The 26,037-nt window shown below is 37.5% G+C and overlaps 1 protein-coding gene across 1 annotated transcript in view; it reads left to right on the top strand.

Annotated features, from left to right (window-relative positions):
* LAMA2 (laminin subunit alpha 2) overlaps positions 1-26,037 on the top strand; it is a 400,132-nt gene that overhangs the window by 329,256 nt on the left and 44,839 nt on the right. Inside the window, 6 exon segments of the mRNA XM_068416012.1 lie at positions 6,139-6,241; positions 16,025-16,141; positions 19,509-19,691; positions 22,386-22,540; positions 24,135-24,278; positions 25,189-25,322. Coding sequence (XP_068272113.1) covers positions 6,139-6,241; positions 16,025-16,141; positions 19,509-19,691; positions 22,386-22,540; positions 24,135-24,278; positions 25,189-25,322 — 836 coding nt within the window.

The raw sequence follows: 26,037 nt of genomic DNA, 5'->3' as shown, positions 1-26,037 counted from the left end.
CTACCACTATAGATTCTTGTGTTGAGATCAGAAAGCGATGCCCCTGTCAGAGCTAGATGTACATTCAGACTACATCCCCATTTCTTCCTAACTCCTGTTCCTTATTTTGCCTTCCCTTTTTGTTTACTGTTCTTCCTCCCTCTGTCTTCTGCCTTTCAGTTTCTGTCTATGGCTCAAGCCAACAGCTGCTTCAGGAAAGCTTTGAGTTAGGAGTGTAGGTCGTTTGATACTCAATAAGCTAGTTTATATTAATGAATGTTTTGTACACATCTAAGGAACTCCATACCTTAATTAACTCCTCACCTTCTAGTTCCATGAAAATTCTCAAGAGGCACTTCTCTGCACACAAGATGAACTGCGTGCACCTAGCACAATTCTAGAAATGGAGAATTGTAGGAGGGAAGCAAAAAGTTTTATTGATAGAAACCATACAGCTTCTTTTGTGAAGTCTGCCATTTTTTGCAGAGAAATGTTATTCTCACTATGAGGTACTGCATGCAAATTTTTGGAGGAAACTGAGAGAACTTTTAAAAATAGGATTGTACGGTAAAGCCTGAGTCATAACGAGGAACTCGGCTCCTTAATGCGTACACTGTGAGTAGAAAACGTTCTGAGCATAGCCAGAATTATTTTTATGTCAAATCAAAGGAGTTAATGGCTAATTTGTGGAAGTTGGTCAGAAAGCAAAACATATGCACTTCACAGGCACACAGAAACACAAGCAAATGACAGTATAATATGAAATTGCCAGACCCTATATTTGATACAGAAACATACAGATGAACAGAAGCAGCTTGTAGTTACAGCACTTGTACACGAATAAAGGTAGCTGGCAGAGAGCTACTTCAGTCAAATGGATGACAAGAATAGCAAAAGAAATCACATGCTGTAAAGGTCTGCAGTTAGGAGCAGGATAAAGTGATCTAGCTGCTGCACAAAAATTTTAATATTTTTAGGCTCTTTACATTGTCAACTTCTGTTTCAAATAACACTAATTACTATATTTCTCTCTTGATGAAAAAACTTCACCTCACACATTAGTATGCACTAGTTCTCTGTAAATAGTTACTTGTTTCACCAGAACTCCTAATTACACTGCAGAAGTAAATAAGGAGCTGTGGATTTTTTTTTCTTCTCGTTAAGATTTAATACAGATAGCTATCTTTTGCTCCTTTGATGACTCTCAGTGAGTGAGGTGAATAGGAAAAAAAGACACATACAGCAGTCAAGAAACAAAGCAAGCAATTACAGAATGGCTACAAAAGAGTATATATCAGATGGTGAACTGGCTGATTATACCATGGAGAGAAAGTGAATAGGTAATTTAAAAGGGATGGAGGTGAAGATGGACAATATGATGTAAATAGAGGCAAGTGAGTAGCAAGGAAAGAGACTAAGATGTTATTAAGGTGAGGTTTTAAGCATCTCCATTGCATGTATTCATTCGAGGGAGCATGTTTTTGTTATGAGCTGTATATGTGTAACAGGGATCTAGTTGATACAAAAGAAAATGGAGGGAGCTGCTGCCTTTTAAATGTAATTGACTTGATGTAGCATAGAGGTAATCAGTGGTTTACCATCAAATTGCTGCAGAGCAAGGTAGATTTTAACCATTATTTGGTAAATGATCATGTGAAAGTTTCAGGCCAGATTTTAAAAATAAGTTAATTGTGAAGTTCAGTCATCATTTTGCTATTCCATTTTTTTTGTTTTTATGTAAAAACTGTTGTATGTTTGCTCATCGTAAGTGAAGAGCTTAACTGCTAACCAGGTAAATCAGGCTCCCTCTTTCTGCAGGCCACAAGGAACTTACTTTTAGCTGAGCTTCAGCATCAGAGCGGGAGTGCACCCTCGCTCAGGGCTGTCTGGAGCACCGTGGTTCAAGCACTCTCCTAGAAGGCAGCATTTGTGGATTTGAGCCCCCTCAGACTGAGAAGCCCCTAGAAACTGTGTCCCCTCCTTCCTGAAAAGGTGCTCCTTGGGGCCCTGTGTAGAAGACAGAGATCATGTCTTTCCCCTCCTTTGAAAAGATGGAGCCATTTTCTCTTCTTTATGAGAGCAATTGTGGGTGCCTGCCTTCTGTAAAAGACTCTGAGCTCTGTATGCTAGCAGATAACAGGGAAAAGTGCTGAAGATCACATGCATCCCTGAGCCTAGCCTTTCTCATTGACCTTAATTATAATGTTGGGGCAGGGAGAGGAAGGTTCCCCAACAGCAGCAAGCTGGTGCATGAACTGGAGATGGTAAGGACAGGATTGAGTTTTAGATTCCACCCTGTATGTCACTGGAGTGAATAATTTACAAGATCCTTAGTGATACCTCAGGGTTTGTTTGGGTTTTGGTTTGTAGTGGGAAAATTACTTTGTTGTCAAATTAAGCTAATGTTGCTAAAAGCAAGAATGAAAAGATGCTTAAAATCCATCATGATTACAGGAAGCCTGATAAATGACTGGAAAAAAATGTATTAAAAATATGACAGAAAAATTCCTCCCGAGCTTTTTATGATGGATTTGCTCTCCCCTTTAAAAGCAAAATAAATTTGTCACAGATGAGAAATCTCTAGCATTCAAGCAGCTTCAACATCCCATTACGTAGCCAAGGCAGTAACTGACTGAAGAGAGGAGTCATGTTAACAGATCTAGCTTGTATCTCACAGATCAGAGTCATAGTTTTACAATACATCTTGAAAAAGTCTGATTATTCTTAGGCTTTTTAGAGAAGGCTTATAGGCTAGTAACTAGAACCACAGGGGATGTTAGGTGTTTAGGGCCCTAATTCCTTCTTTGCTTTTGACTTTCTTTGTAGTGGTATCCCAACTGTTATGTTGGGTGTCTAGGTTTCCTTATGTGCTAATGGCATAAAGCTGCCTAGCCATGCTCGTGGTGAGAATGTCTTGAGGTGCAAATCAGTCATAACATTTTGGTACTTCAGAATGCTCAGCTATCTTCAGGACTGGTAAAAATGAGAGTAGCCCTAACTCTTGCATAGGTGAAAACTTCCCAGAATATAAGTGTATGTAAAAAGAAAAGAATTTAATTTAAGAATAAGGCAGAACTATTTTTAAATGATGTAAATTAGCACTTAGGTCTGTAAAATACCTTGTACGTGTGTAAGTTCAAGTATGTGATCGTCAAAACTGTCCCAGTGCATTTACATCCGTGCTTGGAGCTGATACCTCTGGATGTGACCAAAATCACCAACACGTCAGCAGATCTGGGCAACATGGTGCCTACTTCATGTTTACATCCATTCATGAAACCTCAGAAAAAATTCCTTTCTGCAAAGTCCCCAGCAATTCTCAGTCTGATATGTGTTCAGACCATGCCCAGCATGCACTGTCAGGGCAGGCTTCACAATGCTGTGACTATGGCTGATCTTATTCAAACTTGCAGCACGTAGCACATTTACCTGTTAATGCGGTAAGTCAGTGATTCACACAATCAGCCCTGGGAGATCTGGAGGGATCTCGTCCATCCCAGAAGAGTGCCATAACCTGCCAGGCTATGGGCTGAACTGAAATCTTTCTGCCACTCCTGCAGAAGCTGGGCTGTTTGACAGAGTTCAAGATTCATTGAAATACCAGAAAAAGGAAGACAGAGGGGATATTCTTCCTAAAGTCTTTCCTTACCCAAAAATGTCTGCTAATTATCAATTCATAGAGTTCTTCCTGTAATTTGATAGATGTTTTTCTTTTGCTGTTAAACTTTGTTAAAATTTTTGCTAACCCATGAATAGGAAAAAAACAGACCATTAAGGATGATGTATAGTTTCAGTGGTAGCATTTTGTATTATATTATTATAACAGCACTTATGCCTCTAAACTATCATTGAGATTGCATTGTTGGATACATAATGAGATCCCACTTCTGCCACAAGATGCGACAAGCAGTCAAGCTGCACAGAGTTTGCATGGGGAGAGTAGGGGGCATGAAGGAAGGCACAGGGTGAGGAAGGTACTATCCTCAGATTATGGGTGCTCTGGAAGAGACAGAATTAGAACAAATGAGAATCCTGAGACCCTGCAATTTTCCAATTTATCTTGAATCACAATTTTTAAAATTTTGGTTTCCTTTTTTACAGCAGGTGTCCCAATTTAGAAAATAATATCAAAGACCCTTTGCTGTCAGTCTTTGCTTAAAGGGATTCATCATGACTCAGGCTTGCCACAGGCACACAAACTCACCTCACACAAAGCCAGAAACTGTTTTTTTCATTATTGACTTCATCATAACTTGACGTCTCATGAGCCACAAGAAAAGCTAGCCAAAAAAGCATGTTTTGCTTCAGATGTCTTGATTAATGCTCCCTTACAGAATTATTTTAAAATAAATAAAAAATAAAGCTTTTAATCAGTACAAGTGTATTTGTCTCTGAAGGGGCTTTTCTAGTATTAACTTTATGCTGAAATCTGTTTGTAATTGTCAGCAGATGCCCAGTTATTGTCCATGATTTGATGAACTTCTTGGTTTTGCATTGTAAGTCTGGCCTTCCAACTTCACTGTATTGAATATAAACTGCTTTAACAGCCAGTCAACCATGCCTAGTCAGTTAGTAATAATAACAATCATTATTTTTGAAGTCCATGGTCACAGAGTGATTGTACCCTGCGTTCTGTTGATAATGGGAAAAGGAACGTAAAAGTATTATCTGATTTGACAGGTGCATCTGCCACAAAATCTGGCCAAACATTCTTCCTTCAGGAGCAATCTTTTGCTTAATTGGATAGTCGGGTTTTTTTCTAGGTTTATTTGTATTTTTCTATTACCAGTGCTACTTGTATTATGTGATAAAGAAAATCTATAAGAAACTAATTTTGTTCATCTTTCAAATGTGTAGTTTCTGTTGATGTTTAAAGGGATTTGTGTACACAGCTTAATATTTCAGGTGAGCTTGGAAATATGGCAGTCATGTGGGCCTTACTTCTTAAAATCACTTAGCCTATGATGAAAGTTAGGCATACATTTACATGCCTTATGAATACAAGGAATCTTTAATAGCTATATCAACAAAAAACTTGGTTCTGCATTTTGAAAGTATCCAAAGCATTCCCTAAGGTTTTTAAAAGCAAAAGAAATGGGCAAGTCCAATATATGGTTTTTACAGTGTCGTCGAAAAACAACAAACATTCAGTAGTATGCGAAATATCACCTCTGGGCTTGCTCATTCTATAAATAATGAATAGCAATAATAACTGTGTCATTTAATTGACACAGAGTTAATTTTTGACTATATGTATGTGCCCTGGAAAATGAAAAGTATCTGCTTCTTAATTACATACTAGTTATAAGGCTGTGACCCATGACTAATATAGAATGTTATCTGGCTGTCAGGAGTATTCTCAAAGAAATGTATTCAGTATGATGTGTGACCTGAGTTCAGTCTTACAAACTGAACAGTAAGTGGTTCGGAACCTAGAGCATTTCCTACCAACTGAGAATACTAATCTAATTTAGAAAAATCATTCTATCTGTTGATCAATCTCTGCACTGAAGATAGAGATGAATGTTTTTCAAAAGAAAGATCCTTTAGTAGCATGATATGATGAAGGATGGTTAATTAGTAATAAAAATCTCTCAGATTAACTGTTTTCCCTTCTTTTTAAACTCTATTTCTTTTATATCGTATTTTCTTTACTGACCTAGCAATTACAGTTCCTGAATTTAACCCCAAAGGCATCTCTGTTGTCAATATTAGAATTTGGAACATCAGATCCAGTCTGTCTTCTGAAGGTACTGTAGCTGCTGTTAGGGAGAAATACTGTATTGCATGGTGTTGTGTCCACAGCTGGAGGGAGAAACCAGTGTTCAAGTTGAAATACGTTTTTGTTTCTTTGTTTTGGATGAAGTTTTGCTCCTAGAGTCAAACCTGTTTCTTTAACACTATAAACATTTTCTCTTTTTATTAAAGTCATCACTGGTATTCCAAAGGAGAACAGGCTTCCCATAAAAACAAAAGGAAATTAATTAGAGAAATTATTTTTTTTTGTTTTTTGTAGACCAATAAAATGGTAATGGGATATAATTCAGAGCACACTGATATTCACTTAAAGTTTAGATGACTGTTCACTTAGATCATGTTCATATATGTTTTATGACTTGAGACTTTCCTGTATGTATGACACTGTTTGTTTGTCTACAGACATCTGGTCCTCAAGGATCATTGAAGGATGGCGCCAAGAGCTCTCTTCAGAAAAGCTTCAGGGTCCTTAATGAAGCCAAGATGTTAGAAAATGATGTTAAAGGTATGTTCAGTATATGGCATTCAGACCCATTAAATACAAGAACAAAATTGTGAGACTGCTATGCTTCCAGTATGAAAAGCCATATCAGTAGAAAAAAGTATAATTCGTTATCTGATTTGAAATTGAACAATGTGCCAATGAAAAAGTTTCTCCTGGTTAGGGTCCAGGTGTCACGCAGGGATGCTTTTCCTCTCTGTCTGTTTCTTGGACAGGAAGGCTGAGGAGGATGGAGCCTTGGTCTTCTCTTGCTGACTACAGTAAAGGCAAGAGTAAATGGGGAGGAGAGGGGGATGGAAATACTACTTCTGATTTACTAAATGCTCTAGCAGAAAATTAGTACAAAAAAACATCCCAGCATTAGTTTTTTATTCTTGTCAATACAGAAGCAGGGTTTGCAATGCCAGTCAGAGATACCACATCTCTTCAGGATGCTTATGGGATTGTGCCAGAAAAGGGAAGCATGGGGAGGTAGAATGAAGATGTTTGCCAAACAGAGAGTAATGGGAGGGAATTGCTAAGCGTTTACATGAAAAAATGAAACTAAAAACATGTCTCTAGAGAAAAATTATTTTCACACACACAAAAAATATTTCTTTGTTCCTAAAGCATAAATACATGTCTAAATGCAGCTCAAATCATAAAGTTTATAGATTCCAAATCAAATACATTGGTTTCCTAGTGAAAAATAAAACATCTTTAATTTCTATTCAATATTTTCTACTGGAAGAAAAAAGGCTTTAGAACTACGGTGTTTGGTGAGATGTAAAAGCTGGTAATTCAGATCAGAGTGTGCTTATAATGTCCTTAATATTTTATCCTCAATAAATGAGTGTATTATTTGTGAATGCCATAGTGTGAGAAGGTAGGACAGTAGTCAGTATGGCCACATATGAGGTGTTTCATGCACACATGAAGAATCAGCTGCAGAAATGCAGGATGAGGAGCAATTATCTGGGTAGCACTTCTCTAGAACAAGACTAAAGAGAAGCATGGATCATGTGCTGGGTAGAGATGGAAAAGGCAGATGTCACAAAGGAATGCATGAATAGGAGCATGGCTTTCCAAAATACATGAAAAAACATGAACAAGTCTTATTGTTCAGGAGCAGCTGAGGGAACTGGGGTTGTTTAGCCTGGAGAAAAGGAGGCTCAGGGGAGACCTTATCGCTGTCTACAAGTACCTGAAAGGAGGTTGTAGCGAGGGAGTCACCATCCCTGGAGATATTTAAAAGACGAGTAGATGTGGTACTTAGGGATATTGTTTAGTGGTTGACTTGGTCGTGTTACGTTAATGGTTGGACTCAATGATCTTAAAGGTCCTTTCCAACCAAGATGATTCTGTGATTCTGTAATCCTTCTACTCTGTTCAGGGTTCCTAGTGCTTTATCTAAGTTACTGGCTACAGTCCTGGGCACTAAACTTCATGAGGGCTGAGGTGGTTTACAGAGAGTCCTGAAGACATCCTGAAGACTAATTGGAGATCTACCAGAGGAGAGATGAGGAGAAAAATTGAAATAATTTAAATTTGTAGACTGAAAAAAGGCAATGGAGTAGGGACTTAATATTCCTCAGTTATGTTGTTTCTCCAAAGAAGATGGGACTAACATACCTCAAATGCACTGATACAGATCACATATTAGGAAAATCTTCCTTGTAATTAAAATACAGAAGTGCTGGAATTGATCACTGAGGAAATTAGGGAGATTTGACCTTTGAAAATCTTTGAAAACAGCTTAGACAAACATCAGTGAGGAATGACAGTTGGGTCAGAAGGAGAAAAATTATCTTTGACAAACGTCTGTTCTAAGCCTATGATTCAATGATCTTATGATCATTGCAACCAAAAGCAGTTTATTTCTTGCATCTTTATCCAGACAAATTGTTTTATAGGTCCTCTAAGAAAATACTTATTGCAGCACTAATGAAGCATCTGTTTAACAGTACTCAACACTTTTTTCTCCACAGCACTCTTAGAAAGGAATTGAAAAAATAATTCATTACAACTAAACCTGAGGGGAAATAAGCATGATACAATTATCCACTTTCAAGTGGGCCAACACTGAGTTTCACACATCTGCCTTTGTGAAAAATGTTAAATGTTACTGCTTTAATTGCTTTGTTTTTACATATAACATAAGAAAGCAACTTAAGAGCATACAGCATTTGTGCCCCAGGTATAGTAAATATATTCATTAATGACTTGGATGAGGGAATAGAGTGCACTGTCAGCAAGTTCGCTGATGACACCAAACTGGGAGGAGTGGCTGACACACCAGAAGGCTGCGCAGCCATTCAGAGAGACCTGGACAGGCTGGAGAGTTGGGCGGGGAGAAATTCAATGAAATATAACAAGGGCAAGTGTAGAGTCCTGCATCTGGGCAAGAACAACCCCATGTCTGAGTACAAGTTGGGGACAGACCTGTTGGAGAGCAGCATAGGGGAAAGGGACCTGGGGGTCCTAGTGGACAGCAGGATGACCATGAGCCAGCAGTGTGCCCTTGTGGCCAAGAAGGCCAATGGCATCCTGGGGTGTATTAGAAGAGGTGTGGTTAGTAGGTCAAGAGAGGTTCTCCTCCCCCTCTACTCTGCCCTGGTGAGGCCGCATCTGGAATATTGTGTCCAGTTCTGGGCCCCTCAGTTCAAGAAGGACAGGGAACTGCTAGAGAGAGTCCAGCGCAGAGCCACGAAGATGATTAAGGGGGTGGAACATCTCCCCTATGAGGAGAGGCTGAGGGAGCTGGGTCTCTTTAGCTTAGAGAAGAGGAGACTGAGGGGTGACCTCATTAATGTTTATAAATATGTAAAGGGCAAGTGTCATGAGGATGGAGCCAGGCTCTTCTCAGTGACATCCCTTGACAGGACAAGGGGCAATGGGTGCAAGCTGGAACACAGGAGGTTCCACGTAAATATGAGGAAAAACTTCTTTATGGTGAGGGTAACTGAACACTGGAACAGGCTGCCCAGAGAGGTTGTGGAGTCTCCTTCTCTGGAGACATTCAAAACCCGCCTGGACGCGTTCCTGTGTGATACGATCTAGGCAATCCTACTCCGGCAGGGGAATTGGACTAGATGATCTTTCGAGGTCCCTTCCAATCCCTAACATTCTGTGATTCTGTAAAGTCTGACAGGAGGATCAATTAACTGAGTCCTCCGTACAACTATTTTGAAGGTCTTTCATCCAAATACTGAGTAATATTTTGATTAGTGTGGACAGAATAAGTTCAAGTTGATAACTTCGTGACTTATTCCAGATTAGTACACTGTAATCCCCTTCATTTTGTAATTTGAAATTTTGTTGTGTATATCTTGAGAAGGTTGTGTCCAGTCACCATAGTTTTTGAAAAATTCTTTCATAATAGATACGTTATGGTTTAATCTGATTCAATTGGCTGAGCTATAATAGGGTTAACCTGGACTTAACCACAAGGATGGGAAAAGCATAGCACTTGAAAACCTGTGTGAGAAAACAGATTTAGAATTTGGAAGAAAAAAAGACGCAGAGAGGAAAACAGCTATGATATGATACTTTTTGCTTATCATAGGATCTGAAAATCAAGCTGGGTTTTTTTTTGTTTCATGCATCAGAACTAGAAAAATCACACCCAGTAAATATTTGAAGTTGAGGTTTAAACTGCTTGTCACAGAGATGATGCTTGAATCTTCCCTGTCATGTTACAGTAGTTAAAATACTTTTTATTAGAAACAAGACAGATTTTTATAATAGAGCCCAGTCTTTCAGCTTTTAACATACAAAATTTTCATTAGCCTCCTGGGAGATGCATTACAAAAAGCATACAGCATGAAGGATGTGATCAATTAAGAACTTAGAGTCATCTTTTGGCTATTACTACACTTTGATATAGTTTTGGCAGCTCTAGGATTTCCAACTGCAGAACTAGTTAACAAGTGAACCTAATGTTCTAAGGTCATAAAACATAATGTTTCATAAGAACATTAATTACATTTCACTGTCATACACTGTTTGAAAGTTAAAAACATCATTATTTTCTTGTAGCAGCTCTGAGAAAAAAATGCGTCTGCAGTTACTAGTAAATCTTGGATGTATATTTAGGGTGTTCTTTATTGCAACTCTTTTACTGCCAGATTCAGTACAGATTTAGGGCTGGAGGGGCATATTTCAGGAAATATGTTACAGAAAATCACAAAACTATGAGGGAAGGCCAGTGTGCAATTTAAGTAGCATGGCTGAAGCAGAACGAATAGGGACGCTGTTAGTGCCCCTTTCTGGAATGCAAACTGCTGCAGTTTGCTGTGGCTGGTGTCTAGGAAACACTAAAACACGAACACTCTTCCCTGCCGCCAGAGCGGAGTCCATAGCTTTGTGTGCTCCCCAGGCAGTTATAACAGAGTAATCATGTGTTCCATAGAGCACAGTGCCCTCTTTTCAAGGACAAAATAAAATAGTGTCTGTACTTGGTTATATGTCAGTTCCATGTGCCCACAAGACTGTCCAATTTAACTCTGAGAAAAGATGTATTACAACCTCAATAAGACATTACTTCAGAGATTTTTGAAAAAAAGTATGTTATTCTCCCATTTTAGACCAGTGAGAATTTAAGTTGATAATAGTTTCATAATTCAGAAGTGAAGGTCTAAACAGTCCAAAGATTCATAAAGCAATCCTAATGCAAGCAGGGAGCAGTGCTTAAAATGCACGTATTAGATCTTCGTCTATGTTCATGCCCCATACTGAAGGGTAATGAGATGGAGCTTAATGCTTTCTGATATGTCTTAGATTTAAAGTGCTTCATACAGACAAACATTCTGAACTTTTCACAATACGCCTTTTTGCATCTGATAAAACATGGCCATGCTCCACAGTGTGACCCAAAGAGATCAGTTAACGTTGTGCCCAGAATGTATATCCATAAGAATAAAATACAATGACAGATTTCTTTTTTTCCCCACTCCTCATTTGCTCCAAAGGGGTGATTTTATTAGTATTATGAGCATAATCCCTTCTGGATGTCTTGGTGTTTCCAGGATAGAAAATGAGAGTTGAGTGTAAAAGTATTAGAACAATATTTTCTTATGATTCTTACAAAGCCACCCTGTTCAGAGTCTCAACTGGAAGTGCAGGATGGATGATGGGCACTCTATAAAGATCTGATAGACAGAAGTAATCATTAGTTTAAAATTTCTCTGTCTGTACTACAGGTAGTACATTAGTTAAAGTAATGAAGACCCATAAGCCACTCAACTAATATACACGCCAGAAATTCAGGCTGGGCTGTGATGGAGGTGGGAGTGTTTTCTTGCTACATTATGACATTCCCCTGATTTGTGGCCAATTACCCTAGTTATAAAACGGCTGTTAATCACAGAAATGTTTTATATTAGCACCAAAAACTGCTGAAACAGTCCTTACAAAGCAAAGCTCCTGACAGAAGCTATTAAAATGGAGATTTAGTCATTTCTCTCTCTGTGGGCCTAGGAGTTAGAAGGAATAACCCTGGTGGGAGAAGCACAATCGTATGTAGTGCTCTGGCTAAGAAGGAGTTCACTCACAAATGAGTGAATGCTGCTGCCTGCCAGCTTCATTCTCTCTATGCCTTGAGGGATTTTCAGTTTGCCAGGAGCAATTTTTCTTCCTTCTAATTTTGAATTTACTGTTTTAAAAATATACTTGCCCCAGTGCAGATTTGAGGCTATATACAGACTTTGTCAAAGCTGATCAATGAAAAGTGAAAATAAGATGTATAAACTCCTCTTCAGCTGGAGACTGCTGTCAGGTGGCTACTGAAATTTAGCTCATGTCATTTCTTTTGCTTAAGAATTGACAACTTGAGGGGGACCTGTCTTGTCTGACAACATGTGAATATTTTTAGCTAAAACATTTTCCAGCTGATAGGCACAGCTAAATCCCTTGTTTATGTATTCTCCTCTGCTTTGTATTTTTGCTGACCTGGAATATTGCATTCAGCAAATTATTGCATTAGTTTGATGACCAACATAATATTCATACAAAAACTGCAGTCAGTGCTGAAAGTAGTCTTTTTAAAAAGTTAACCATCATTAGCTGCATTTCTCTGGTTATATGTCTTTCCCCAATTTGTTCCTAATGCCAGTTTCTAAGTCATGCTTGTTTTAGGGAAAAATATTTAGTTTGCAACCCATCTTCCTCTTTATAGGATGAGACTGTGAGGAACAAGAATGCTATTTGGAAGAAGCAAAACAAAGATAACAGAAAGGGATGTGTGTAACTGCCAGTTCATTTGTCAGTATCCAGTCAATAAAGCCAGCTGCTTATGTTGCTCCTTGATAGATTTCCACCTTTATTCTGGTTTTGGGGGATATGCATTGGCATAGCCCTATGATATCTTCTTGGACCGTTTCGCATGGAAAACTGAATTCGGTCATACTATCAGAAGACATCTGTTTCCACTAACATTGCAATGGTGGCACATCATCAGTAATTAACCAGTGCCACCTATGTATGTGATCTGCAGACACTTGTAAATACTTTTCTCTTCTAAAAATAGATCACTGCATATAAACAGTAATTAACTAAGTTCTTAATTAAGTGATTTCTTAGTGAAACATATGAGTGTAGGGATTTTTTTTTATTTTCATTTGACTTATTTCAGTTTATTCACTTAGAGGAAAAAGGGATCATGCTTTATTCTGTAATGCTGTGTTTAACCATGGAAATATAAACAGAAATTGAAAATCTTTGTTCATGTAAACCAAGCCAAAAAAACCTAATGGTCCATACGTCCTTCAGGATCCTGCTTACTCCTTAGGATTTAGTTTCAGCGATGCATGAATAGTTTTGTTGATTTGAACAATAAACAGTGCATTGATTGGCATCCTGTGCCATGTCCATGCAGAGCTGATCAAGTGGAAACAGGATTGAGAGAAATTTCTCAAGATACTCCTCAACCTACACTTTGAATTGAAACTGTGAATTGACATGCCTGACATCTTTCAATGCAGACCCACTAACTTCTTTCAAGTTAGCTAAGCTATGTAGTTTGCTAAGCTATGTAGTTTGGAAAAACTTAGATTGTGGCTGCCTGGATTTGTCTAGTCTCTGTGATTAACTGGAGGTTCTCAGGCCTTCAAATCATAGCTCCAGCATTTTTCATAAATGCTAATAATTAGAAGATGGGGAAGAGCTGAAGTGAAGTCAGTTCAGTTCGTAATTCATACACAAAATTAGCTCAGTGTTTAGTGAAGAGGCCATCTGGATTACAGGATGGGAAGTTACTTCAAAATATAACTTCATGTTAATATCACTGTGCAAAATGAACAATTTCCTTGAAACGCTGACACAGGCCTTAGTATCTCATAGAATCATAGAATCATAAAATGGTTTGTGTTAGAACGGACCTTAAAGATCATCTAGTTCCAACCCCCCCTGCCATAGGCAGGGGACACCTTTCCACTAGACCAGGTTGCTCAAAGCCTCATCCAACCTGGCCTTAAACACTGCCAGGGAGGGGGCAGCCACAACTTCTCTGGGCAACCTGTTGCAGTGTCTCACTACCTTCACAGCATAGAATTTCTTCCTAATACCTAATCTAAATCTGTCCTCTTTCAGTTTCAAACTGTTCCCCCTCGTCCTATCACTACATGCCCTTGTGAAAGTCCCTATCCATCTTTCCTGTAGGCTCCCTTCAGGTACTGGAAGGCTGCTAGCAGGTCTCCCCAGAGCCTTCTCTTCTTCCGGCTGAACAAGCCCAACTCTCTACAATCAATCTCCTCACATCTCTTTGTGTAAGAGCCTCCCTCTGGGCACTTATTTATGGCTTTATTATTGTAATATTTTACAGTTAAAATGTATGTGAGGAATTAAAAGAAAAAATATTAAACAGGTGGAGTCTCAGTATTCAATTTCAGGAGTTCTAGGGAAACTTTCCTTACTAAAATCCATAAAAATCAGTTTGCTGCTATGGTTACAAAGCTGAAAACAGAAGTCTGGAAACATGATTCTTCAGAAATATAACAGGGGGATAATTAGCGTAATGTTGGATCTGGCAGAGTAAAGAGGAGAAAAAGAGATAATTTAAGACTATGCAACAAAGTTAGTACACCACCACCAGAAATGAATCAAATATCTCAGAAATATTAACACACTTTATAAGCACTAACATTCCAAAAGGCATTAGAGGCACCAAGGAAATATCAGGCAGACCATAATTTCAGAATTAAATGGAGGAAATTAAAACAGTTTTGTTGGTATTGCTGCTTAACAAGAAATTAACTCAGCTAAAGTCTCAGAGCATTTAAGACCAGAATCTCATGAGTTCATCTTAGTTTAACAACATCACATTACCAGTAGCCTCATTCATCAGTGGAGACAAACCCTGTCATTTAAAAATAAAGGTGTTTTTGGGGATAAAGGTAGTCTTATAATTTATGTGATTCTTCCCAACTTTAGTGTTAACTGTGCCTCTTACAGTCCACACAAATGTCCTGTTCCTCTGCAGGACATTTTGCAGGAATGAAGGCTTACCTCCAGGCACTCCTGCAGTCCTGTGTGTTGCTCTAATTTAAATAAAGCAAACAGATTTCTTCCTGAATGACATTTCAAAGGGTCTAACAACAAAAGTATAATTCTCATTTAAATTCCATCCACTATTTCAGTCGTGCTATAGTCTTGGAAAATTTAGTTAATGATTTCTTGTACGTAATATAAGTTTTGCTTGATTTTTCTCATTACAAATTGCTTCTTGCACATCTCGTTTTAATGAGCCTTACATTTTAGAATTTGTGGAACGTGAACCACAATCTTTCATTTTAGTCTGTTATTCTGTTTATTCTCTCACAAAAGGTTACAGCCCTGATGCTGTTGGAGATGCTGGAGTACCAATTATACATCTAAATATTGTCCCTTAATAAAAAGAGATGCTTTTTGGTTTTGACAAGTATGTGACTATAATTCACCGAGAAACCTAACTTCCAGTATGTTTTCCAGTATCTGCTTAACCAAGTACCCAAAAACTAGGTGTTTATTTTCAATAACCTGTCACATATATGAAGGTCACAGTCATACTTTGTATCTTGAACTCCATTTCTACAAACTATTCTCCTCTTCCTGCTGTCAAGCACAGTGATGTTGAATTAGTTTCCCAATAGGGCATGACTTTAAGGTAAGAAATTGCCATCTGTCTTTTTCAAAAAGTTCCATATTGATATGAAGAAATGATGAAAAATGCCCCCTAGTTTAAGCAATAACTGGCATTTTCTGTGCCAAACTTTACTTCTAAATTTTGAAATAATGTCTGTTTAAAAAGCCATAAAGCTTAGCTGGGATCTCACTTTTGAGAGTTTGAAATATAATTGGTATGCTGGATACTGTCAAAAAAACTCCATAATTTTTATTCAAAGCAACAGCGGAAGAATAGGAACTTACCTGTAAAGGATAACACCCGTGCGTTTGATTTGTACCAGTTCTTCAGTTTGAACAAATTCTTAGCTTTAAGTTTTATTTACCAGGCAGGCTTTTCCCCAAAAAATTTTCTATGTTTATTTCATAATCACCTGTTGTTAGTGTAGTCTCCTCGTATTGATGATCAGTGCTAGGGTGATCTCACGTGTTTTCCCCAGATGTTATGTCAATATTGCTTAACTTTGAGAAAATCCAAGAGAACTGGGCTCAATGAACCCTACAACCAGTTTTACTGGACTTCCTCATTTACACAATATAATATCTTAATGATAAATGGCTTGCTCATTATTATGCGTTTTAAATTATGTGCAAAGAAAGTATAGCAGAAACAAAGAGTTAAACCTTCTGTACTATGTGCACTTTTTCTAGAAAAGGGGGATAACCTGGACAGCATGCAGAACAGGCTGAAAGATGCTGATGAGAAGAGTTCCATTCTCCTGAGAGCTCTGAACGAAACCTTCGGAAAGTTGTCAGCCATTCCTAACGGTAAGCTGGAAAAGTGCTGCAACACTTGACTCATCCCTGTTCTTTTGTTTCATTTTCCATCACTTAACATCTGTCTGATTAAACTTTGCCTGTGTCCACTTTGACCATTGGCCACTGTAATAAGATAAAGATGAGCAATGGGAGAGAGAACTGAACTGAAAAGAGATACCTGGTATCAGTTTGTATTTTGGCACACTAAAAGGTACCATGCTACTGCAGTTTGCGAAAAAGTTTCAGAAAGGAAAGAATCATAATATCAGGAATTATGATACAATCTGAGACAAATAGTCTTTTCTTTAAACATGAAAAGTCTTTTTACGAAACTACTGTTTAATGAACCATTATAATTTATCCAGTATCATTGGACCTCAGAAGAAGAAAGACTTAGCTGAACTTACAGAATGAAGGATGAAATTTGCTGGGTTTTGTCTTACCTTTCTACCACAGTCTCATTGATTTATGCTGCAGTATCATTTCCAGTCACCGTTTGGTGTTGTCTACCTTTTTTAGACTGTAAATTGCTTAGAACTGGAACAGGCTTTCCTCAATGAACTCTGAAGTGCTATGCATGTTTGTAATTCTATATAGCCAAAAAAGATTTTTAAAAAATCTGTAACTCATTAAAATCACAGAGGCTGGGATGTTAGCTGCTTTGTGTTGTGATAGCGAGATACAGGGAGCGACAGCATAGTTTCATTATAATGGACAGTGATAAACTGAATATTTGTTTTAGAAAATAAAAAGGTTTTTTTCAATGTAATTTGTGATGACTTTTCTCTCCAAGGAGCACTTTATAAACTGAAGATATGCCTTAAGAAAAATCTCTAAAGAAAATCTATATTCTGACTGATTTGTGATGGTCTGGAAGGTTCAGACTGCAAGTAAACATGAAAAACAATTTACTATTCATCTTGCATTTTTGTGGCTTTAAGATTCCAGTTAACTGAAGTTTTGTTTTAGATTTAGTGATCCTTGAAATCAGGCACTCACAAAAATTTGTTTTAATGTGCCATGCTCATCTTATTCCACTTCCCGGGTTTTGGCCACAGGTATTGACATGACTGTTTCTCTTCTCATGCACAGATAGATATCTCAGTCAAACAAAATGTACCTCTTAAGGCCAGTTGACCTTAGGACACAGAATACTAAATATGAAATAAGTAGAAGAAATATGAAATATGCAACCATTAGCAATGTAATAAACTCTTGTCAGATTGGAGTTACAGGGTGCTTGCTCTTGGGACAAGGACGTTCATACAAACAAGTGGATGTGTGTTAAGAATGAAATTCAGCGAAAATAAATGGCATGGATAAGAAAATGCAGTAAATTAGTTGTCCAACAGGGAAATAACCAATGAGGATGGGGGAGGCAATGACCTTGTCATATATCTTGTTCTTCAAGGATTCAAGAAAGCAGAGAGCAGCTTAAACTAATAATTCTTGTGTCCCTGCTATACTAATAGCCAAATAAAAGCAGAAAGATTCAAAATGGGATAGACGGGTAGACCACTTTAGGATGAGGACCCACATGTGCAGGGATAGGGATAAGTTAAAGTGTGGCTGAAAATCAATATAATTGGTGTGATCAATAGAAGGAAGTAACACAGTAACTCCAACTTTTACTCTGCTGAAAAAGTGCATGACCTCTAATAATGGCCTCAAAAAGAGATACTTAGATATGTTGAAAAAAGGAAGTGAAAAAAGGCAATCAGAGCTCTCTGTTCTTTCACTTGTCAGTATTGATGATGATAATGGTTTATTAAAGGTTCAGTTGTATTTTCAAGGTGCTCTTGTATTTTGGGGGCCTTTTCAGAGCCAAAACTTCAGAAATAAGGGTGAAGTTGTTTGGAGCACAGGTATAATATATCTTTACTCAATAAAGTCAAAAGGGTCATGTAACTCTCCAGTGTGCAGGACAAACCCATCAATTCTCTATGGCCTTAGGAAGCATCACGTGCTCCCCAGGCCACAGGCTTGATTGCATCAGATGTTCCACAGAAGGAGAAGGACCTACCTAGGAGACCATTCGGAAACCTATACTGTTTATCCCTTGAAATGGAGAAAGTGTCCATGTTTCCCATGTCTTCACACAGTCATAGAATCAGGAATGTGCAATCTGCTTTATGCAAATGCTGGTATAAACTAACTCTCATCAACTATCTCTTAGCCAGAAATGGGAAGAAAACACAACCTCCTGTGCTTTCCCCACTACTGCAATCAGTCTGTTAACTTCATGGACTACCACAGGAAGCCCCAGTCAGTATGACAAGTGGCACTGTCTCTACATAGTTGTTTCAGAGGTGTCCAAACTTCTGAGTTGCACTCCAAAATTCTCATATGATTGAGGGACATGAGGATACCTTGGAGAACACAAGGGGAAAGCAACTCCGAGAACAGTTTCACAGGAAGCAGGTGGCAAAGTAGGTTCTTGCAGGTCCCACAACTCCACTGTGGTGGAGGTAGGGTGCAAGTTCACATGTATTCCCTTGAAAGCTGGAGTGTCCACTGCAACATTTTCTGCTTGCTCACTTACTCCCATCTGTGAGAATTCAGAAAATTTGGCAGCTCCCTAGCCCAGCACAACCTGTGCTGCTGGCTCATCGTGTGATGTAATCCCAGCATGGCAACAGCACCCGAGCTGCTCAACAGCTGCATAACAAGTTTTAAAGCAATCCAATTTACTAACACAGTATTTGAATAAATACCTACTTGAATATCTAGCTGTCTGTTTTATTATTTTTCAATAGCAGAATCAAAAACATTCCAGACTTGAATGTTTTCACCCCAAAGAACAGTCATTTCCATTTTGCAGGCAGAGAGGTGGGCCAGCATTAGACTAATTGTTTTGCTCGAGGTCACCAAGGATGTCTATGGATGTATGTGATTAATTCAGTCAATGAACCCTTGGTCTCCTGATTCACAAGATTATTTGTCACAGTTTCAGCTGAAACACATGGAGTTATATTTCTGTACTCTGTACATAAGAACATTGAAAGTCCTTTTTCTATTGTAAGTATCAAATATTATATCTGACTCTTAATCAGAGGTTAACCAGCAAGACAACAGCAACAACAAAATAGCACAGAAGTTTACCTAATAGAAATGATTTGTCCTTTACATACAAATGGAGCTGGAGCATTTTCTCTTTCTCAGGTTCATTTGATGTCTCAAAAAAGACATAAAGGGACAGATTCTGCAATCCACACTTACAATTAGTGATGTCTTACTACATGTGAAGTAGAAGCTCTCAAAGAACTACACAACACAATTTAAGATGGTAGAATTTTGACCCAACTTTATTCTTAAGATGTGTGAAGGAAACTTCTGTACTCTATACAATCATTTCATTATCTCCTTCTACCTACAGATACAGCTATAAAGGTACAGGCAGCCAAAGACAAAGCAAGACAAGCAAATGATACTGCAAATGATGTCCTGGCCCAGATTAAAGACCTCAACCAGAACCTCCTGGGCTTGAGAAACAACTACAGTAAACTTGCAGACGACGTGGCGAAAACAAATGCTGTTGTGAAGGATCCTATCAAGAACAGTAAGATCTTCTTTGGATTGTTTGGTGGTGTTTTTTTTCAGCTTGTGATTTTAATGTCACATGTCAAAATGAAACAGAGACACTCCAGAATTTCACTCACATAGCTTTACTACAGTATGCTGGGATAAAAGGAATCTCTATCACTTCTATTTTCTGGACTTTATATATAAAAAGAATTTTAAATCTTAAGGACTGCTGCTAGTACTTGGTAAAAAGCTAATGTCAGCAGGATGAGCATATAGTGGATAGATTTGTTCTGCAGACTACTTTTTAAAGTATTTAGGATGTGAATAATCAAAGATTCTGACTGGTAATTCACCCCTTGATTCAAGCAAAATTCCACGCACTAACCCTGTCTTCAATCAGTCAGATAATCAGTTCTGGGAGAAATGCATAACTTCTTTCGTTACTATTTTTGGTAGAACACTGAAGACACTTAAGAAGAAAGAGAAAAAGGAGATTCTGAGAATGTTTTTTTTTGGATGCTTTGTTTTGACAGTGAATTCTGTTATCAAATGTGACAATTGCTTTAGCATTTCCCTTTGGTTATGATGGGTAAAATTGAATTCTAAATTACAACACATTTTATGGTAGATTACTAGAGCATATCATATAGGAGTATACAGCCAGGTCTGACCACACAGCCAGAGTGTCTTTACAAAATTACGGAAGGACTAATTTCTCAGCTAACCTGGGCTCCCCAGATTGTCGTCAGCTTGATGAAGCTGGGCACCTAAAAACATCCAGTTTAGGAGGTTGTCATTCTCATTCCATGGACAAATATCCTATTCAAATTGTAGCTGTTCCAGTGAAAGAAGTTAATCCCACTGGCAGTTTGTCACTGCCTGCCAACTGCAAGTTCCTGATCTCTCATCAACAGAGACACATGTGTGAGCCCCGGCTAAAATCCCCAACAGGGAGACTGATCCATACTAGTTTAGACAATATGAAAAGTAGTTATTGATTGAAATAGTGTGCTTAGACTACGGCAGGTTATGGAACAAGCAGATCTATGAGGTAATGACCTCTGGCAGGGTAGTGATGAACAACTGAGAAGTGGCCTAAAAGCAGTAATTTCTTGGCACTGCTGGATCTAGACTAGGCCATCTGTCCCAGCCCAAGTTTTCTAAGATTATGTGTACATTAGCATTTTAGTCAAGATTAGGAGTGATAATTTAGAAGTGAATCTCTCGATTGTCCCCAGTCACCATTTTTTCGTTCACATTGAGGAGTGGTCTTAACACTTGCAAACACTTTCATGTCAGATAAAGCTTAAATGGAAGATGTTCTCCAGAAGTACACTTTTACCACTGTCCAGCTGCTAATAGATACTCAGATTACAGAATGAGATTAAATTAAATGCAGAGTAAACCACTCCAAATGTATATAGTGAGTATGTTGGCACTCATGACTACATGCTAAAGTAGGCATAGCCTCTCTTGTTTATCAAAATTCAGGCTCTGAATTCTCATTATACAGATATGCAATATATAAAAGGTAATAATTTTTTCTAGGCTAATCCTGTTCCTTAATGTACTTCACATTTGTGTTTAAACCTTCAAAACATTTTCTTACGTTATCTTCTGTTTTTTCTCTTTTCTTTGTCTCCATATCTTGCCTACAGAAATCAGTACGTACATTTTCTCTCTTGCTGTTTTTATTGTGCCTTTTCCAGTAAACAATGGTTCACTGCTTACCACCAAAGCTTCTGCATGGTGCTCTACATTTCACTTTTGTTGAATAGTTAAATAGTTACTTTTTGAAGGCTCTGAGATAAAGTGACTTGGTAACTAGTTTCATTTAGGTGAAAGCTTAAGAAGCATCTTGAAGGTTTGGTATCAGTGTCTGGTTGACTGTTCAAAAACTAGATATCCAGACTTTCATGCTTTATCTCAGCATTATTATTATTATTATTATTTTCATTCAATATACATTCTTCTGGTAAATGCAAATTTGTCCCTTACAGTGTCATCTGCACAAATCCATACCCTCATGCTAGCCAAGTGTTGCAATCCTTAGATCTGCTGATGCATTGTCAGAGGGCATTGTTCACTGGTTGTATGTTGAAAGGAAAAATAGTCATTTGAAGCTTAAAGAAAAAGAGAGAAAAAATATCCTTGTGAAATTATTAAGTTCACCTGAAAAAAAGAAAATATTTGTAGTTTACTGCCACTCTTTTTAAATCTGCTTTCAGTACACGTACAGAATTTTAAATTTGTGACCAGAATAAAACCTTTTTCTAGTTGTGGCCATTATAGTTAATTCAAGAATTAACTTCAAGTTAATTCTAACCTTGTTTCAGAAATTACTAATGGAAACTAACCAGTTTTCATTAATCTAGCATTTTTCTTCAAAATTGCAGTTTTTAAAAAAAGAAAGTAAATAGTTCATTCAAAAGTGTATTTTGCTACAGGAAATGTTTTCCGTTAGTATAATCTTGACCTGAAGCATAGTTACCGCTTCAAAATCCTGCTTTAACACATCTGTTTGCTACTACTGCTACTTTAACGTGGTTCTAAATATTCTTAAATTATCTTATTCTGTTCAGGTAGCTTCCTAGTCTATGTGTACCTCATAGTAGCATATACAATCGCCTAAGTATTGTATATGCAGAATTTTCTTGGATTTTATTATTGCAATATATAATTACTCTCTGACATTATTCTCTAAAACTCTGCCTTCCTTCTTATGAAGTTGCTGATGCAGATTCCAGTGTTAAAACCCTAGAAAAGGAAGCAGATCGCCTGCTAGATAAAATCAAGCCAATCAAAGAACTTCAGGATAACTTAGGGAAAAACATTTCTCAGATAAAAGAGCTGATAAACCAAGCTCGGAAGCAAGCCAATTCGGTAAGCCCTCTTTCTCAGTAAGATGACCTTTTGAGTACTGATGGGATTTTATTTTCTACTTTTCTGTTTCTTTTCCACAGAGTGAATCCTTTCTAATTCTAAACATGTGTAAAGAGAGCAAATAATGGAGTATAATTTCTCAGATAAACAGAGAATATTCTGATGATTTTCACTCTGTGTCTTGTTTCTTCATTTAAAACGCGCCCTTGTTAAATGGATAACATCTGTAGGAATGTATCTGGAAAGGTTATTATTTAAGAAGTATTGTGGATGATAGTGCAACAGAAGAGTCACAACATCATTGATTTTTTGTGAAAACTAAAATGTATTTTTTTGCCTCAGCACTGATATTAAGCCCCTGATTTCATTTCATAGAACTTATATTACCTGAGAATGACACCATCTCAAACTCACTGAAATTGCTGAGTGTATTTGTTTTTCCGCTATTCTTGACTTTCTTTGTCCCGTATCAGTTCTGAGGACTTGAACTTGAGTTAAGAATACATTTCTAGTTTGGAGTCCATCTCCCTGACTCAGTAATACTCTAAACTCGAGGATCAGCTGGTTAATACTGAGGTTATTCAGCTTGTGACCTAATGTAGCAAAGGAAAAAAAAATATCGAAGGTGATACTTAAGAAAACTTCCTGAAAAATGGTTGAAAAAAAATCTACAGAATAATAGGATCCTGGGGAGGAAGTGTATTCCATGTACTCAATGAAATTTGCCCACAACAGAAAGACAGGCTTGATGATATGGTTTTGTTACATTCATCTTCTGTCTGAAGGCTTTGAACTACTTAACTGCTCAGCATTTCTGAGATAGGGAAATTGTGAGTTTGGTCATATAATGTATCTCCTTTCTGACAAAGTTTGCCTAAGCTTAAGGTGATACCATTATGTACCTCTAATATATAAACACGTCTAGCTGGAATTGAAATACCATTGTACTGTCATTGTGTCTATGCTGGCACTATGAAAGCAAACAGTGTACTGTTTTTATCTATGCTCAGAGCCTGAGGAAATTAGCACACATATCCAAATGCATATGTCATTCAGCTGTGAAAATGAAACTTAGTTATGAATACCAGCTCCATTAGGGGCTGTGTAAAAGCAGTGATAGACACAACTGTTGGTTTAAAAATAAAAGGTGTCTTAAATTGGCATAATCAAAGATATTACAAGGAAAAAACCAGATCATCCTGTCTACCTGGTAGCAATGTGCTGTGATCCCTTCAGGAGTGCTGCTTATTTTCCTGGCTGCACATTCTACTTGTAGACTATCTGTACTGCTAGAATTCCACTGCTGCTTGCATTAGACCAGTATATCTTCGAGCTATTTTTAATCCATACAGTTCGTCCTGTCAAATCTGAATGCCAGAAAGAGCTTTTATTTCCTTTTAATAAACAATCCCAGAAAGAAAATTCCCTTTCTACCTCCTGTGCATATCCAAGCAACTCCCTGGTACCTGTTACACAGAAATGGGAAGGAAGGAATAAAAAAGTGTAATATTCTTATAATTATTTGGAAGCATCTAAAGTTATTTCTGGAATAATAAGCAGTAAACTGAATTCTTTCTGCTATGCTTTTTTGAAGATCAAAGTGTCCGTGTCCTCTGGAGGCAATTGTATTCGCACATACAGACCAGAAATAAAGAAGGGAACGTACAACACTGTCATTGTCAATGTGAAGACTGTAGTTGCTGACAATCTGCTTTTTTACCTTGGAAGTGCCAAGTTTGTAAGTCTGTCTCCTGCTTTTCATGTCAGGGTTGCTGAATCAAATCAGACTACTGACAAATACAGAAGATGAGAAAGGCTTTTATTTCCCTTCTACAGGCTTCTAAGCAGTAGTAGAGGGCCTAAAATAATCTAGACATTTACTTTCTTTGGTATCAATGTAGGGAATTCTGAAATATGACCAGCAAATATTTTTTTATATTTTTTAATTTTAACTAGATATGAAATGGGAGAAAAGTACATGGACTACATTAGAGCTTTAAAATTCACAGTGCAAGCAGGGTAATTTTTGGGTTGGTTGTGGGTTTTCCCTTGGCAATGAAGTAGATAATCATCTTGCATCTGTCAAAGCTCTTATTTATTGTAATTTTAAATCAAGACTACAATTCCAAGCATAATAGTGATGAATGATTTAGTTTCCCATGAGCCCTACAGCAGACAGACTTCTAGAATAATCAGTAATAATTCAGTAAATGGGAAAAGTATTCTAACAGTTTAAACTATATATTTTATTTACCTAATACAAAATGAAGAGGCTAGATGACATCATGTATTGGCCTAGAATCCTGACATCTTTCTGCCATCCAAAGGATGCTTTACAGACGTTACTCTGAGTTGAATCCTTTTCTTGATGGCTACAATATTAACATTTCTTTAAGTCTAGCAGCCATTTATTGCATATCACTGACAGAAGTCATTTACCATCTTTGGCTTAAGATTCCATATTTGAACCAATGAAAGCAGGAAAAAGAGAATCTCATTTTAGATCACTGTGAGAATTAATGTTCATACTTTACTGTCTGTATATGGGTTTCTGATGCCTCATTAGGCGTTCTGAAATGTGAAGAGTTCTGGAAAACTTCCTTTAATTAAAATATGAGATTGCTTCTGTTTTTGTATTTTACATGTAGACTGACTTCTTGGCCATAGAGATGCGCAAAGGCAAGGTGAGCTTCCTGTGGGATGTGGGATCTGGTGTTGGACGGGTAGAGTATCCAGATCTGACCATTGATGATGGGTTTTGGTACCGGATTGAAGCCTCTAGGCAAGTATATATTTCAATTCCAAGACTTGGTTGCTAAGAAAAAATGACTAAATTTAACAAGTTCTGCTTCTAATCCACTGTCCTCAAGTTGGCATACCTCAGGTTTACGTGGAAATGTTTGCTATGTTTGAAACATCAACTTTTTGAAAAAAGATGATGTCATAAATATGAGAAACTCTAGTCTGGTTTAATGAAAGGTTTTGAACCTACGTCCAATAGTACCAAAAGTGCATACACTACAATTACTATTGAAATGTAAATTGTTCTGTGTCAAGAATTTCTTTTCATCATGTATTTCCCACCTAGCACCAAAAATCTATGACTGCCTATATTCCCTTCTGTTTACCTATCACTCTATTGATTCTCTTCTTCAACTAGCTTCCTTTTAAAATCAGTTACAGGTTTTGGCACTGAAACAGTTAACTAATATTCTTTTCTCCTTCAAATTCAAAGAGGAGCAGCTTTTCTGAATTTCTGGTCTTGATACAGTACGGCAAATGAATGGTCTGTCATACAGCAGTATCTTGATTCTTACTCAAAACATCATTTCCATAGGCAGAATATCTCTTCAAACTGGAGATATTTAAAAAGAAACGGTTTATGAAAACTCAAGGATGAAATATTCTGTAAAGTTAAACTATACTTTGTAATTTGAGATCAGCTGTTGAATGCTTTTGGATTTCAGAAATATAGATACCTTAATATTAAAATTTCA

Source organism: Nyctibius grandis, chromosome 1 (assembly GCF_013368605.1).
Source record: "Nyctibius grandis isolate bNycGra1 chromosome 1, bNycGra1.pri, whole genome shotgun sequence".
NCBI classification, from domain to species: domain Eukaryota; kingdom Metazoa; phylum Chordata; class Aves; order Nyctibiiformes; family Nyctibiidae; genus Nyctibius; species Nyctibius grandis.
This window is presented reverse-complemented; position numbering and strand designations above follow the sequence as displayed.